At 38.1% G+C, this 15,409-nt stretch overlaps 1 protein-coding gene across 1 annotated transcript in view; it reads left to right on the top strand.

The window, feature by feature from the left end:
- Positions 1-13,144, top strand: part of fam83d (family with sequence similarity 83 member D) — a 13,268-nt gene extending 124 nt beyond the window's left edge. Inside the window, exons 1-4 of the mRNA XM_061874849.1 lie at positions 1-473; positions 4,395-4,562; positions 4,690-4,814; positions 10,918-13,144. The exon at positions 1-473 is cut by the window's left edge and continues 124 nt beyond it. Of these exons, the coding sequence (XP_061730833.1) occupies positions 1-473; positions 4,395-4,562; positions 4,690-4,814; positions 10,918-11,674 (1,523 nt within the window). The 3' untranslated portion in view covers positions 11,675-13,144. The remainder of the gene's footprint in view (positions 474-4,394; positions 4,563-4,689; positions 4,815-10,917) is intronic.
- The last annotated feature ends 2,265 nt before the right edge of the window (positions 13,145-15,409 follow it).

Raw genomic sequence — 15,409 nt, 5'->3', positions numbered from 1 at the left:
TGGCGCTGTCTCAGTGCCTGGAAGACTCGCCGTTTAGGGGGCAGAAAGTGCAGCCGAACGTACAGGAAGTGTACAATGAGAGACACCGGCTGGCCTTAGAGGAGTTACTGGCCGGCGGAGTCGACAACTTTCTGGACTTCCTCAGGAAAGAGAACATTGCCAACTTCCTGTCGGACGAGGAGATCCAGCGGATCCGGAGCGCCGCCGTGGCCCCGCGCTGCGTGTCGTTCCTCGGCGAGGATCTGCAGGCGCTGGAGCGGTCTCTCAGCAGCTCGATGGACTGTTTGTCTGTCACTTATTTCCCCGAGGTGTCGGATGTGGAGCCGCCGCCACTAGAGATCGGCTGGCCCGCCTTCACTGCTGGCTCTTACCGGGGAGTCACCAGGGCCGTGGCACACTTCCAGCCCAGTTATGGGGAGAGCATTTACGCCTGTAAGGAAGCTGTGAGGAGAATGATCAACAATGCCAGAGAGGTAGGCCTGGAGCTTATATTTCTAGAACTATAACATTGGAAACTTCACAGTAGTGTTAATGTTCCATCCATTCTTCTACTTCCGCTTATCCGAGGTCGGGTTGCGGGGGCAGCAGCCTAAGCAGGGAAGCCCAGACTTCCCTCTCCCCAGCCCAGTGTTTCTTAACCTTTTTGGAGGTACCGAACCCCACCAGTTTCATATGCGCATTCACCGAACCCTTCTTTAGTGAAATATAAAATGTTTTTTTTTTTTTTTTTTCAATTTCAAGCCAAAGTTATATGTTTTCGGTAACACTTTAGTATGGGAAAATATTCTAAGTAACAAAGACTTAAGTTGGAGTTTTTTGGACACTAGGTTGAGTTGAGTTGAGTTTGAGTTTATTTCGAACATGCAAGCATACAACATGATACATCACAATTTCCAGTTTCTCTTTTCAACATGTTCGAAAAGGAGGAGGAAGAAGCAGAGCTTATTTAATCCTACCCCTTTTCTTTACATAACAGTTGCTAAAACTTTTGTTCACTTCCTGTTCTCAATGTATTCACAATGTATACTCCATAAGTAAAAAGTAATCACAATACAAATAAATAAATAAATAATTGCTTGAATTTTAATCCATACGATGAGATAAATCAGATTATTTTGAGAATGAATGGGTGAGTAAAATCAGAATGTTTATCATGGTTCTTCATTTTTGTACTTTGTAAACACTTCCAGTTTGAAGAGTTTCTTGAAGTGGATCATATTAGTACATTGTTCCGTGTCCTAGGGGAACATATTCCAAGTAACGAAGACTTTTGTTCAGAGTTATTTGGTGAGGGTTAGGGCCAGGGTTAGGGTTATAATAAGTCCATGCCGAATAAGGCATTAATAAGTACTTATTAATGACTAGTTAAGAGCCAATATGTTACTAATTTGTATGTTGACAAGCAATTAATTAATGGTGAATGTTCCCCACACTAAAGTGTTACCATGTTTTTTTACTGGTGCACAAAATGAACCGTGCATGAACATCATCTAGTGGGGCGGTATAGCTCGGTTGGTAGAGCGGCTGTGCCAGCAACTGGAGGGTTGTAGGTTCGATCCCAGCTTCCGCCATCCTAGTCACTACCGTTGTGTCCTTGGGCAAGACACTTTACCCACCTGCTCCCAGTGCCACCCACGCTGGTTTAAATGTAAAAAAAATAGATATTGGGTTTCACTATGTAAAGCGCTTTGAGTCACTAGAGAAAAGGCGCTATATAATTCACTTCACTTCAAAGAACAAAACCAACACAGTGCATGAACTCAAAAGAAATTACACACCCGCAAATCAGTGTGACTTCTGCTGTTGCCGTGTCCGTAATACGCCGATAGGGAGGAGTTTTTATTTACACGAGGAGTCGGGTGTGTCTTGACCTCCGCCAAACCCCTGAGCCCAACTCACCGAACCCCTAGGGTTTGATCGAACCCAGGTTAAGAACCACTGCCCCAGCCACTTCGTCCAGCTCTTACCGGGGGATCCCGAGGCGTTCCCAGGCCAACCGGGAGACATAGTCTTCCCAACGTGTCCTGGGTCTTTCCCGTGGCCTCCAACTGGTTGGACGTGGCCTAAACACTTCCCCAGTGAGGCGTTCGGGTGGCATCCTGACAAGATGCCCAAACCACCTCATCTGGCTTCTCTCGATGTGGAGGAGCAGCGACTTTACTTTTGAGCTACTTTCGGATGGCAGAGCTTCTCGCCCTATCTCTAAGAAGAAACTCATTTCGGCCGCTTGTACCCGTCATCTTGTCCTTTCGGTCATGACCCAAAGCTCATGACCATAGGTGAGGGTGGGAACGTAGATCGACCGGTAAATCGAGAGCTTTGTTAATGTTGTCACCTGCATATCAGGGTCAACCCCCTACCGCCCAGGTAGTAACTGGAATATAAAACCGTCATCCTTAAATCCTACCTAATGATGCCAAATCAGCTCATTTTCTTTAATGCAGGTTTTTAAATGACCAAAAAATTATGAATGTTGTTTAGGTGCCATCATCGTTTACTTGAAGCTGTCAGGTCTGTATCGAAACATTTTAACGGAATAAATACCTTAGGCCACTGGTTCTCAACCTTTTTTTCAGTGATGTTTTTTTTTTGATTGATTGATACTTTTATTAGTAGATTGCACAGTTCAGTACATATTCCGTACAATTGACCACTAAATGGTAACACCCGAATAAGTTTTTCAACTTGTTTAAGTCGGGGTCCACATTAATCAATTCATGGTACAAATAGGTTAATCATCAGAGTATATACATTGAATTATATACATTATTTACAATCCAGGGGGTGGGATGAGGAGCTTTGGTTGATATCAGTACTTTAGTCATCGACAATTGCATCAACAGAGAAATAGACATTGAAACAGTGTAGGTCTTACTTGGTAGGATATGTACAGCCAGCAGAGAACATAGTGAGTTCAGATAGCATAAGAACAAGTATATACATTAGAAGTACATTTGATTATTTACATTAGGTTATTTACTATCCGGGGAGATGAGATGTGAATGGAGGAGGGAATTAGTAAAGGGTTGAAGTTGCCTGGAGGTGTTGTTTTAGAGCGGTTTTGTACCCCCTGTGAACATTTTTTTAATTAAAGTACCCCCTAATCAGAGCAAAGCGTTTTTGGTTGAAAAAAAAGAGATAAAGAAGTAAAATACAGCACTATGTCATTTATTAAATTGTATAACAGTGCAAAATATTGTTCATTTGTAGTGGTCTTTCTTGAACTGTTTGGGAAAAAAAGATATAAAAATAACTAAAAACTTGTTGAAAAATAAACAAGTGATTCAATTCTAAATAAAGATTTCTACACATAGAAGTAATCATCAACATAAAGTGTCCTCTTTGGGGATAGTAATAGAGATCCATCCGGATTCATGAACTTAATTCTAAACATTTCTTCAGAAAAAAAGAAATCTTTAACATCAATATTTATGGAACATATCCACAAAAATATAGCTGTCAACACTGAATATTGCATTGTTGCATTTATTTTCACAGTTTATGAACTTACATTTATATTTTGTTGAAGTATTATTCAATAAATATATTTATAAAGGATTTTTGAACTGTTGCTATTTTTAGAATATTTAAAAAAATCTCACGTACCCCTTGGCATACCTTCAGTACCCCCAGGGGTACGCGTACCCCCATTTGAGAACCACTGCCTTAGGCCTTTGCACTCACTGAAGTAGATGTGCCTCAACTTGCTTTATGGTTGTCATTTCAAATTGCTCTGAGTGTTAAAAATTCCATCTTCGACCCACAAACAACGGTTGTTTTGTCGGGAAAAAGAGCACACGCAACCAGTTGAATCTGGAAATGTTGTATTAATTATGATGATAGATAAATTGCCTTTTGTAATGGTAAGTAACTTTTAGCACATGGAGTTTGCTGTACAAATGCTGGAACTGTGCATAATTGTCATTTCCCTGTCTTGGCACATGCTCCTTTTAAAATAATCCAGGCATTTTCATTCAAATAAGGCAGATGAGATTGTCTATGGCCAGACTGAAGTCTTAAATCTGAGATTAACGTTAACATCCATGTCTAATCCTCCGCACACAACAGCATGTGAAATTCCACCCCTCTCGGTGAACGTGGAAAATCTCTGTGCAAAACAAATCCCTTATAAAAGGTACTTGTCTTATTTGGGGGGAGGTAAAGTCATTTGTTGGTTGATCAAGTGTTAGTGCAAATTGCCATAGTAACAGACTGTTAAAAGAGGACACAGCAGTGTCTGTCTGAGATTTACAATTCTGGTTCTCGGAAGCCTCACATTAAAACCTTGTAGTAATAACGACAACACAATCATATTTGACATCTCAAAAAGCACAGCCGTTGCAGCAGCCATAAAATTTATTCTGATAGAATGCTTCTGTAATTTTCCACTGCAGGTGATTGCCATAGTTACAGACTCCCTGACAGACCTGGATATCTTTAAGGATCTTCAAGAGGCATGTTCTGTCCGCAAAATCCCCGTTTACATTCTGCTGGATCATTCCAGCTGCCCCGCTTTCCTCAAGATGTGCAGAAACATTGGCGTGTGCTTGGATGACCTGCAGGTATGCTGCCGGTTGCTTTAATGAACATCTGGTGGCATTAAATCCAAATATTTCCTTTGAGAGTTGATGTACCTGGGAAAGTCTTCTTACTGCTGTTCTGACTCATTGTTTTTTCAAATCCCTAAAGCAAATGAGAGTGCGAACCATAACTGGTACGACTTATTACACAAGATCGGGAGCGAGGATTACTGGGAGCGTTCACGAGCGCTTCATGCTCGTTGATGGCATCCGAGCAGCAACAGGTTCATACAGGTAACTATGGATTTATTGCAAAAACAATTACGTATCACCTAGGATTTCATATGGTGACCTAGTATTTTTTCAAGATTTTTTAGCAACCAGCCTTATGCAATAAGCACAGATCAGTTCTGGACGGGACCTATATTGTAATTCAACCAATCAGGTCATTGATCCTGCCCACTACCTCTTTAAAGAGTGACTTGGACAAATGAGGTTATTGTATTGCTCTTTTCATGTCCCTCTTATGTGCGGGTACATGCAATTAAATAACTAAAAAAGGTCATGACAAAAGTGAATCAGTGATGAAAATTGGTTGTAAAAAATAGCAAAAGGATTGTTTTAATATTGGGGCGGCGGGGAGGAGAGTGGCCAGGCCAGCAACTCGAAGGTTCCAAGTTCAATTCCCGCCTCCGCCATCGTAGTCACTGCCCTGGTGTCCTAGGGGAGGACACTTTACCCACCTGCTCCCAGTGTCAACCACAATGGTTTAAATCTAACTTAGATAAATGGTTCCACCATGTAAAGCGCTTTGAGTCAATAGAGAAAAGTGTTGTATAAATATAATTCACTCACACTCACTATTATGATTATTGATATTATATTTCACAATGTAAATAAGGAAGGGCCGGTTCAATGCCTTACGTCACATTTTAATTAAAGGAGTCATAATCATTTCTAACACTTGTGGTCTGCATAACATGTCATGGTTGTTGTTTGGTCCAAATTTTGCGTATAATATGTTTAACAGACCACGAAGATCAAGTGGCTTTCTCACAGTCTCTTGAGGATGCACCGTTTTGTTGGCGGTCTTATTTACGCGCCTCCACTTCGACTATGTATTTTCCGTATCAGCCATCCTGTAGTTTTTAGGGCTTCAATAGCAAGTCTACTGGAAGATGTAAGTTTGAACTGTATGGTATTTTATGTTGGAAATGGCAACAGCGGAGAATGAATGTGCATGTACGAGCCAGTCTTCCCCACAACAAGAGGATAGGCAAAAATAAGGACATTATTGACTACAGTGTCGGACTATAATAGTGGTCTCGCACAAAGTCCTTGGGGTAAATTTCTACCATATATTTGCTGACGTCACAACTGAGAAAAACGTCACAAATTGGTAAAATTCCAAACGGCTTGTTTGGCGGGAGTATAAAGAAAGGCAAGATTGTTTTATAAATATCTTTGCCATGCCTCCATGGTTAGATTTCAAATGTTCGGGACTTATGCAGATCCCAAATGTACAAATGCAGGTAACAATAGGTAAGAAATGTATGATTTGCATAATCGGTTCCCTTGAAATCATATTAAGTGGCTTTATATATGTATTGAATTTTGTCACACTAACCAAGTATTTTTCCATTCCACCCATTACCTAAGAATACCGGCATATATTGATGTAACAAAATATCAGTGTTTGTTTTTTTTTATCAATTAAAGGGGACCTATGATGAATTGTGTCTTTTCTGACGTATAAATAATGTTACAATGTTGGATAAAACAACGCCAAAGCAACAAATCATAAGGTTCATGCATTTTGTCTTGAGCTGGCACACCTTTTAGATGTCTCTGTTCTCATTGTTTGCAGTCTGGCTACATTGTGGTGTCACAACAACATGAAGGTTCTTACTTAAACATTATCGGGGAACTGCACTATTTTTTTGGAAACATTTTTTTTGCCCATCGTTCACAATCATTATGAAAGACATGACAACAAATTACATTTTTAAAATGCAGATAAGTATTGAATAGACAAAATTAAAATTCTGGGTGGAGGGGGGTGGCCTGCGGGCCTGCAGAGGAACGGCGTGTGCCAGTACAGGCCTCAAAGTCAGCGACAGGTGCGTAGATGGCCCAGGTGGGCCTGGTCATCTAATCAACTGTCGCTCTGTATAAGCAGCAGCCGCGAGGAGAGAGGGGGTTGGAGCTGGAGGGGAGCTGACGTGAAAGCGAGAGCAAGACTGACAGACCATAAAGACAGTTGCTGAAAAGCAACCTGCTGGAAAGATTGACGAAATAAAACTATTGTAACCCTGAACCCGGCTCTCATGTCGGTGCGTGGTGGTCCGAAAAACCCCATGGAGGGGAACCTCCACAGTCTGCTTACAGTAGAGCTAATGGGAGAGCCACTATTCTACCCATAAAATCGGATAAATACTCATTCAAAAAGCGCCAACAGTACTCCATTTACATTTTGTTACTTGAATATTTTCCTCCCATCTCCAAAGACATCCACCTGGGGAGAGGTTGATTGGCAACAGTAAATTGGCCCTAGTGTGTGAATGTTGTCTGTCTATCTGTGTTGGCCCTGTGATGATGTGGCAACTCGTCCAGAGTGTACCCTGCTCGAGTGCAGCTCAGATAGGCTCCAGCACCCCCCGCTACCCCGAGAGGGACAAGCGATAGAAAATGGATGGATGGATGGAATAATAACCAAGTATTAGTGATATTGTTATTATAAGCGCTAACGCAGACAAACTATCTATAGCTGTGACATAATCACTTCGGCATGTCCTTATGTTTACATCTAGTGGCCAGCTGCTTCCATGCTTCCCTGCTCCATGTAAGTTTATTGTAGATCATAAATCATGCTTCTCACCTGAAAAGTAGATGGCTGAGGAGATAAATCGACAAGTTGTACAGTAAGTGATGATTTATTATGTTTGTTGGCTCTCGTGAAATCCGCAGTGAGTAATAATCGATGATGAAGAAACAAAAATCAACCGTCGTGATGCGTTTTTGAAATTCATGCGCCGCGTATGCTTTGAATGATCAAAATACGTAAATATTTAATGTTATCATAAATGTGCCCGGTACTGAATTACGCATATATATATATATATATATATATATATATATATATATATATATATATATATATATATATATATATATATATATATATATATATATATATATTTATATATATATATATATATATATATATATATTTATATATATATATATATATATATATATATATAAAACCCTAATGAAGGTGTTTGGATTATTTTTAGGGGCTCTATAAGCAGATTTAAACAGCTCTCATAGGCTCCATTGTAAGCAAACCTTTGATCGAATTTATTAAATATTTAGGCTGCAATAAAAAAAAAAAATCTATCTGTCATGTCTTTCGTCGGCAGAATTCCATAAAAGTGCAGTTCCCCTTTAAGAAAAGCTATCAACCAGAGGGGGAGGAGCTCTGCATGAGCTCAGCTGAGTTTGAGGAAAACAAAAAAAACATATGATAAAGTATTATTTTCGTATAATCTTGGCATGCGTTCAATAACAAAGCCATGCTGTGACATACATGCTGATAAAAGTAATGTTTTTTTTTCAGGCAGGTCTGTATTGATCGTAAAGTGTGCATGTGTATCTAATGTTGTGACACAGTAGTATGTATGTGTGTGTGTATATATATATATATATATATATATATATATATGTATATGTATATGTATATGTATATGTGTGTGAAAATATATATATAAATAGAGAAAGAGAGAGAGAGAATGCCAAGAGTGTATGTATGTATATATATATATATATAGATATAGATGTATAGATTAAAAAAACATTTTTTTTTACCTATTTATTTATAGATAAATAGTACATAATTTTTGTTGTCTATATATATATATATATGTATATGTATATATATATATATATATGTATATATATATATATGTATATGTATATATATGTATATATATATGTATATGTATATATATATATGTATATATATATGTATATGTATATATATATGTATATATGTATATATATATATATATATATATATATATATATATATATATATATATATATTGCGCTCTACCACGGTATCGAGCACTATTCTCTGGATAATCCAATCAAGACATATGTATATATATATATATATATATATATATATATATATATATAAAATGGAACCCCCCCCCACCAAAAAAAGTGTTTCTTTAATTTCTGTGCAAGTGTACCTAATGTTGTGACTGGGTATTTATATATATATATATATATATATATATATATATATATATATATATATGTATATGTGTATGTATATGTGTGTGTATATGTATATGTGTGTGTATATGTATATGTATATGTGTGTGTATATGTATATGTGTGTGTATATGTGTGTATATATATATATGTATATATATATATATATATATACATATATATATATATATATATATATATGTATATATATATATATATTAGGGCTGCGAATCTTTGGGGGTGCCACGATACGATTCAATATAGATTTTTGGGGTCATGATTCGATAATATATCGATTTTTTTCGATTCAATGGGATTCTCGATTCAAAAACGATATTTTTCCGATTCAAAACGATTCTGTATTCATTCAATACATAGGATTTCAGCAGGATCTACCCCAGTCTGCTGACATGCTAGCAGAGCAGTAGATTTTCTTAAAAAAGCTTTTATAAGTTTAAAGGACAATATTTCATCAACTGATTGCAATAATATAAATTTGTTTGAACTATTAAACTAACCAAAAATATGACTTATTTTATCTTTGTGAAAATATTGGACACAGTGGGTTGTCAAGCTTATGAGATGCGATGCAAGTGTAAGACACTGTGACACTGTTCTTTTTTAAAATTTTTTATAAATGTCTAATAATAATGTCAATGAGGGATTTTTAATCACTGCTATGCTGAAATTATAACTAATATTGATACTGTTGTTGATAATATTCATTTTTGTTTCACTACTTTTGGTTTGTTCTGTGTCGTGTTTGTGTCTCCTCTCAATTGCTCTGTTTATTGCAGTTCTGAGTGTTGCTTGGTCAGGTTTGGTTGTGGAATTGGATTGCATTGTTATGGTATTGATGTGTAGAGAATCGATTCTGAATCGCACAACGTATTCGATTCGATTTTTCCCCACACTCCTAAAATATATATATATATATATATATATATATATATATATATACACAAATATATGTATATATGTGTGTGTATGTATATATATAAATTCAAAGACATATGGGGATAGGCCGATTGGCAACACTAAATTGGCCCTAGTGTATGAATGTGAGTGTGAATGTTGTCCATCTGTGTTGGCCCTGCGATGAGGTGGCGACTTGTCCAGAGTGTAAACCGCCTTCCACCCGATTGTAGCTGAGATAGGCACCAGCACATATTTATATATATATATATATATATATAGGTATGTCTATATATATATATGCATGTATACATATATATATATGTATACATACATATATATATATATACACACATATATACATATATATATATATATGTATACATACATATATATATACACACATATATATAGTATATATATATAGACATACCTATATATATATATATCCATACATATATATATATACATACACATATATATATATATACATACATATATATATATATAATTTACTTATTGATAATGTTGATGAAGTTTTTTTTAACTGTGTCTGGGGGAAAAAACTGTGGCGCTGTTTGTCTTAAAAAAATATATCTAAACAGTGTATATTTTTCAAATATAATTTCAGTTATTTTTGGAGTGGGGTGGGCGCGCCTCCAGAAACAAACATGTTGCAGACATATGCAGAAAGCAGATTATAAATTTGACTGTGCAAGCAAAATTTACAACAAAACATATGCATTACAAATATTATCTAGATCACAATAAATACTTTTTTAAACCATCATAGGTCCCCTTTAAAGAAAAAATGTATGCAAGCACAAATAAAAGAAAACGTTTGTAATGAAGAAAATTATGATTTTCCCATTTGGACAAAATTCGTGAGGAGGATCTGTCAAAAGTTTCATCTGGTTTTAATCCAGACAGCACATGTTCAATGCACAACGAAACCAAACCACACACATGTGCATAAAAAAGCAATTTAATTGTTGAATTATGTTGATTTGCTGTATTCTTTTAGTTGAACAACATAAAGCAGCAGGCTGCACATATGTCAGTCTTCAAAAAGCTGACTGGCCTCTTTTGTTATGTAGTTGGAGCAATGACTCAAGTTCTTAAATATGACCTAGTGTCACCATTTTGTTTTTAAGTGAATCTGACAGTTTTGCATGTTGTTAAACCATCCTCTCACGTGCAGGTTTAACTGGACCGATGGCAAATTAAACAGCAGCAACCTGATAGAGCTTTCTGGTCAGATAACAGAGAAATTTGACGAAGAGTTCCGCATTCTTTATGCGCAGTCTCTACCCATAAACACCCGGGGACCTCAAAGTGTCCGAAACAGTGGGATCTTCGAGCACAAACATGCGCTCACTTCCTCACCGTTCCCAAGGAGGGAGAGACCAGTGGAGATGTTGTGTGTGACCAGCACACCGGGCCGTAAGCCACCCTGTGAGGCTTTGGCTCCAGAAGTGGCTCAAAAAGGCAGCGCCGCATCGGACACGTCTACTCTGGGTGATGACTGGTTGGAGCAGGAGCACGTGCAAGAAGATGTGTTTGCCGGTGCTTTGTGTCCCCCAACAGAGCGGCTTATGGAAAAAGAGCTAAGCACCCCGAACGTAGTGTCCTGCCACGTGGCCACTCAGACGAGCATGCCGGTGGCAGACGGCGACACGCAGACCGACCTCGTACTGAACCCTGACCTCACCCTGTCCGTCAGCACCCGCAGCCAGAAGCGGGCAACCTCTCCCAGCCAGACAGCTCCAGCTGGCACCCTGAAGGACTGTCTTCATAATCTAACAAAAGAGCGCCAGCACCACTACTCGACTATCCGCTCCAAGCTGGAGCACATGATGGCTAGCCTATCCCAACGGCGAGAGCTAGCAGACATCAGCGCAATGACTCATGGTCGACACAAAGATATCCTGTGGGCAGACCCAAGACTGGTTGCTTAAGAAGCCATGGTGACATGGCCAGAAGCCAGATGTGTTCTCTAGTTCTCTTGTTTTTTCATGACAGGGTAATGCTTGGGATGTGCCGATCAGGGTTTTTTTTGCTGCCAATTCTTTGGGTAACGAATCGATTCAAAATTGATTCTCGATTCAAAATCAAGATTTTTTTTTTTAAATATTGGGTGCCAGTTTTGGGATTGACTACATTCCTCCATAAAATAGATAAACAGCTCTGATAAATTACCTGAAAGAAAACTGGTTTTGTTTGATAAAATCGTACCCAAATGTTTAATAAAGTGGCTGCACAAACAGATTGAAAATAAAAAATGTATCTTTATTTTTTTTTTAACTGATTAAGAATCGCTACAAATAAAAATCGCATTCATTCGAAAAATCTTTTTTTTTGACACCCCAAATTGAGGTGTCAAAAATAGTGAGTGCTATTTTTATTTATTTATTTATTTCGGCAATCTTCACATAAAACAAAGAACAACAACAAAAAAAGAAAAAGAAAAAAACACTCATTTGAGCAATGATTGACAGTTTAACAACATAAACACAGTATTTAAACTATAGTTCCTCCTCATATATTTTTTACATAAAATTGTTTGTGTAAAACAAAGTCATTGGTACAAAATAACTAAACAAAGGCAACTGTGTACCAGAACTTTGGGCAGTTCACAATTGGATCTGATTTCAATTCTTGGGTTGACAATTCGATTCAGAGTTAATTGTCCAATTCACACGATTCCCGATTCAAACCGATTCTCGCAATGTATTATTTGGCATAGTAATTATAATAAAACCTTTTCAAAACAATTACAGGTTACAAAACCTCTTTTTGTTTGCGGACATATGACGAACACACACAGCAAGTGAAGAAAATAAATGGATTAAAAAAAAATTATGAATTCATTTAGAATCGGAATTTTAAAAAATTGTTATTCGTGATTTTTTTTTTTTTTTACTTTAAATATTTTGGGTTTTGACCTTAAAGTCCTCCTGTGTCTAGATAATTATTCATGAACAAAAACAACAAATATTTGGACCCAAAAAAAATATTGACCCAATCACCCTAGTATAGATCATGTACTGATACTACCCTTGGTATCGACACCACCAATTTATGTCAATCCGGCCTTGTCAGCCGGGCGACTAAATATGAATAGCAAGAGAGGATCTGCATTAATCGGCAATGGCGATTACGTGCATTTTTATGAAAATCGGCTGGTACTGATCGGTCATGGCCTGTCCATCTGCACGTCCCTAATACTGTTCCTTTTTTTTTTCTTTGCAATTCTAGAGGAAAACTGCTTGGTGCAATACTACTGTCACTTTAATCAGTAACCTTTGGAGAAACGTAGAAGTGCCTTTTTGTGCTGTTTCAATCATACGTGGTTGTGGTAAAAAGCGTCTAAATATACTTTGTCATTTGTGCCTTGCTATTAATAAAGTGGCCTTTTTTTGCATGTTTGTCGAGTGCTTGCTTTCTGTGTTCACTTTAAGCCCGGTGTTATTTTTTTGAATTGCAAACAAGTTATCATAAAATGATGGGATCAGAAGCTCCGGAGCACACAAGGAAGCAAACCCTGCCAATGTGGCTTGACAAAAGAGAACAAGCGCGGGTGTCTTTTGCACTACAGAGTCTAGACAAAATGAGTCAAGACAGCATCTGGGACTCTGGCACCTCTTTGGAGAAGCTCTTATTGATCCTGAGCATAGAAAATGAATGTGTGCTTATTTACACACAATTATTAAACTGTTTCCCATAGATTTTTTCATTACAAAACACTGAGAAAACGTATTTCCAGACAGGAGACGAAGCAGGGGGTAGGAATTTGTGCATAGTTTTGTATTAGCAATGCTCTACTGAACGTCCTCCTGAATCTCAACATAATAGTGGCGCTAATGCTGCTGAGCCTGGCATGAACAGTGTTTTCAACTTCCTATCGTGCACCAATGGTCCCGCTGTGAATGATCAAAACACATCAGAGTCTTGGCTCTAGTAGTGAGAAGTGTGTTCAGTTTTAGTCCCGCTGAGTTTGATGTGTCGAATGTTACGCCGCCTGAAGTGCAACTGTTCCATGGCAATGTATACAGATTTAGGAAATCCACAGAGGAAAAGGCCTGTTTTTGCACCACACCTTCCAATGCTTTGCAGATCCAAAACAATGTGTTAATTAGTTGAAGAACATTTGGGTTATTTGCACTTCTTTTGTTAATTTCCCATCTGGCTAATTTCCAGGAAATCATGAAACACTTAATGGTAATGATCATATCTTGCGTGGAAAAAAAACAAACAATAAAAAGTATCTGCTGATTTATGTGTTTTTTTCTCTTGGCCGAATGAGGTTTTATTGTACTTTTAAATTGTTGGACAAACGCCAACGAAATGCCTTAATTCTGCATCTAAATATGCATGTGCTTCACTTGGATTAGGGGAGTCCAAAGTGCGGCACATTGTATGCTGAAAAAAACAAAACTAAAGAAAATGCAGATTTTTTTTTTTGTACTTACAGTGGGGAAAAAAAGTATTTAGTCAGCCACCGATTGTGCAAGTTCTCCCACTTCAAATGATGACAGAGGTCTGTAATTTTCATCATAGGTACACTTCGAATGTGAGAGACAGAATGTGAAAAAACAATCCAGGAATTCCCATTGTAGGAATTTTAAATAATTTGTAAATTATGGTGGAAAATAAGTATTTGGTCAACCATTCAAAGCTCTCACTGATGGAAGGAGGTTTTGGCTCCAAATCTCATGATATATGCCCCCATTCACTAAAGAAAATGCTGATTTTTTTGTACTTACAGTGGGGCAAAAAAGTATTTAGTCAGCCACCGATTGTGCAAGTTCTCCCACTTAAAATGATGACAGAGGTCTGTAATTTTCATCATAGGTACACTTCAACTGTGAGAGACAGAATGTGAAAAAAAAATCCAGGAATTCCCATTGCCCTCCCGGTAACAGTTGGAGATGCTACCTCAGTAGAAGCATTTAAGTCTCACCTTAAAACTCATTTGTATACTCTAGCCTTTAAATAGACCTCCTTTTTAGACCAGTTGATCTGCCGCTTCTTTTCTTTCTCCTATGTCCCCGCCTCCCTTGTGGAGGGGGTCCGGTCCGATGACAATGGATGAAGTACTGGCTGTCCAGAGTCGAGACCCAGGATGGACCGCTCGCCTGTGTATCGGTTGGGGACATCTCTACGCTGCTGATCCGCCTCCGCTTGAGATGGTCTCCTGTGGACGGGACTCTCGCTGCTGTCTTGGATCCGCTTTGAACTGAACTCTCGCGGCTGTGTTGGAGCCACTATGGATTGAACTTTCACAGTATCATGTTAGACCCGCTCGACATCCATTGCTTTCGGTCCCCTAGAGGGGGGGGGTTGCCCACATCTGAGGTCCTCTCCAAGGTTTCTCATAGTCAGCATTGTCACTGGCGTCCCACTGGATGTGAATTCTCCCTGCCCACTGGGTGTGAGTTTTCCTTGCCCTTTTGTGGGTTCTTCCGAGGATGTTGTAGTCGTAATGATTTGTGCAGTCCTTTGAGACATTTGTGATTTGGGGCTATATAAATAAACATTGATTGACTGATTGATTGACATTGTAGGAATTTTAAATAATTTGTAAATTATGGTGGAAAATAAGTATTTGGTCAACCATTCAAAGATCTCACTGATGGAAGGAGGTTTTGGCTCCAAATCTCATGATACATGGCCCCATTCACTAAAGAAAA

This window comes from Nerophis ophidion, linkage group LG16 (genome assembly GCF_033978795.1).
Source record: "Nerophis ophidion isolate RoL-2023_Sa linkage group LG16, RoL_Noph_v1.0, whole genome shotgun sequence".
NCBI lineage: Eukaryota > Metazoa > Chordata > Actinopteri > Syngnathiformes > Syngnathidae > Nerophis > Nerophis ophidion.
This window is presented reverse-complemented; position numbering and strand designations above follow the sequence as displayed.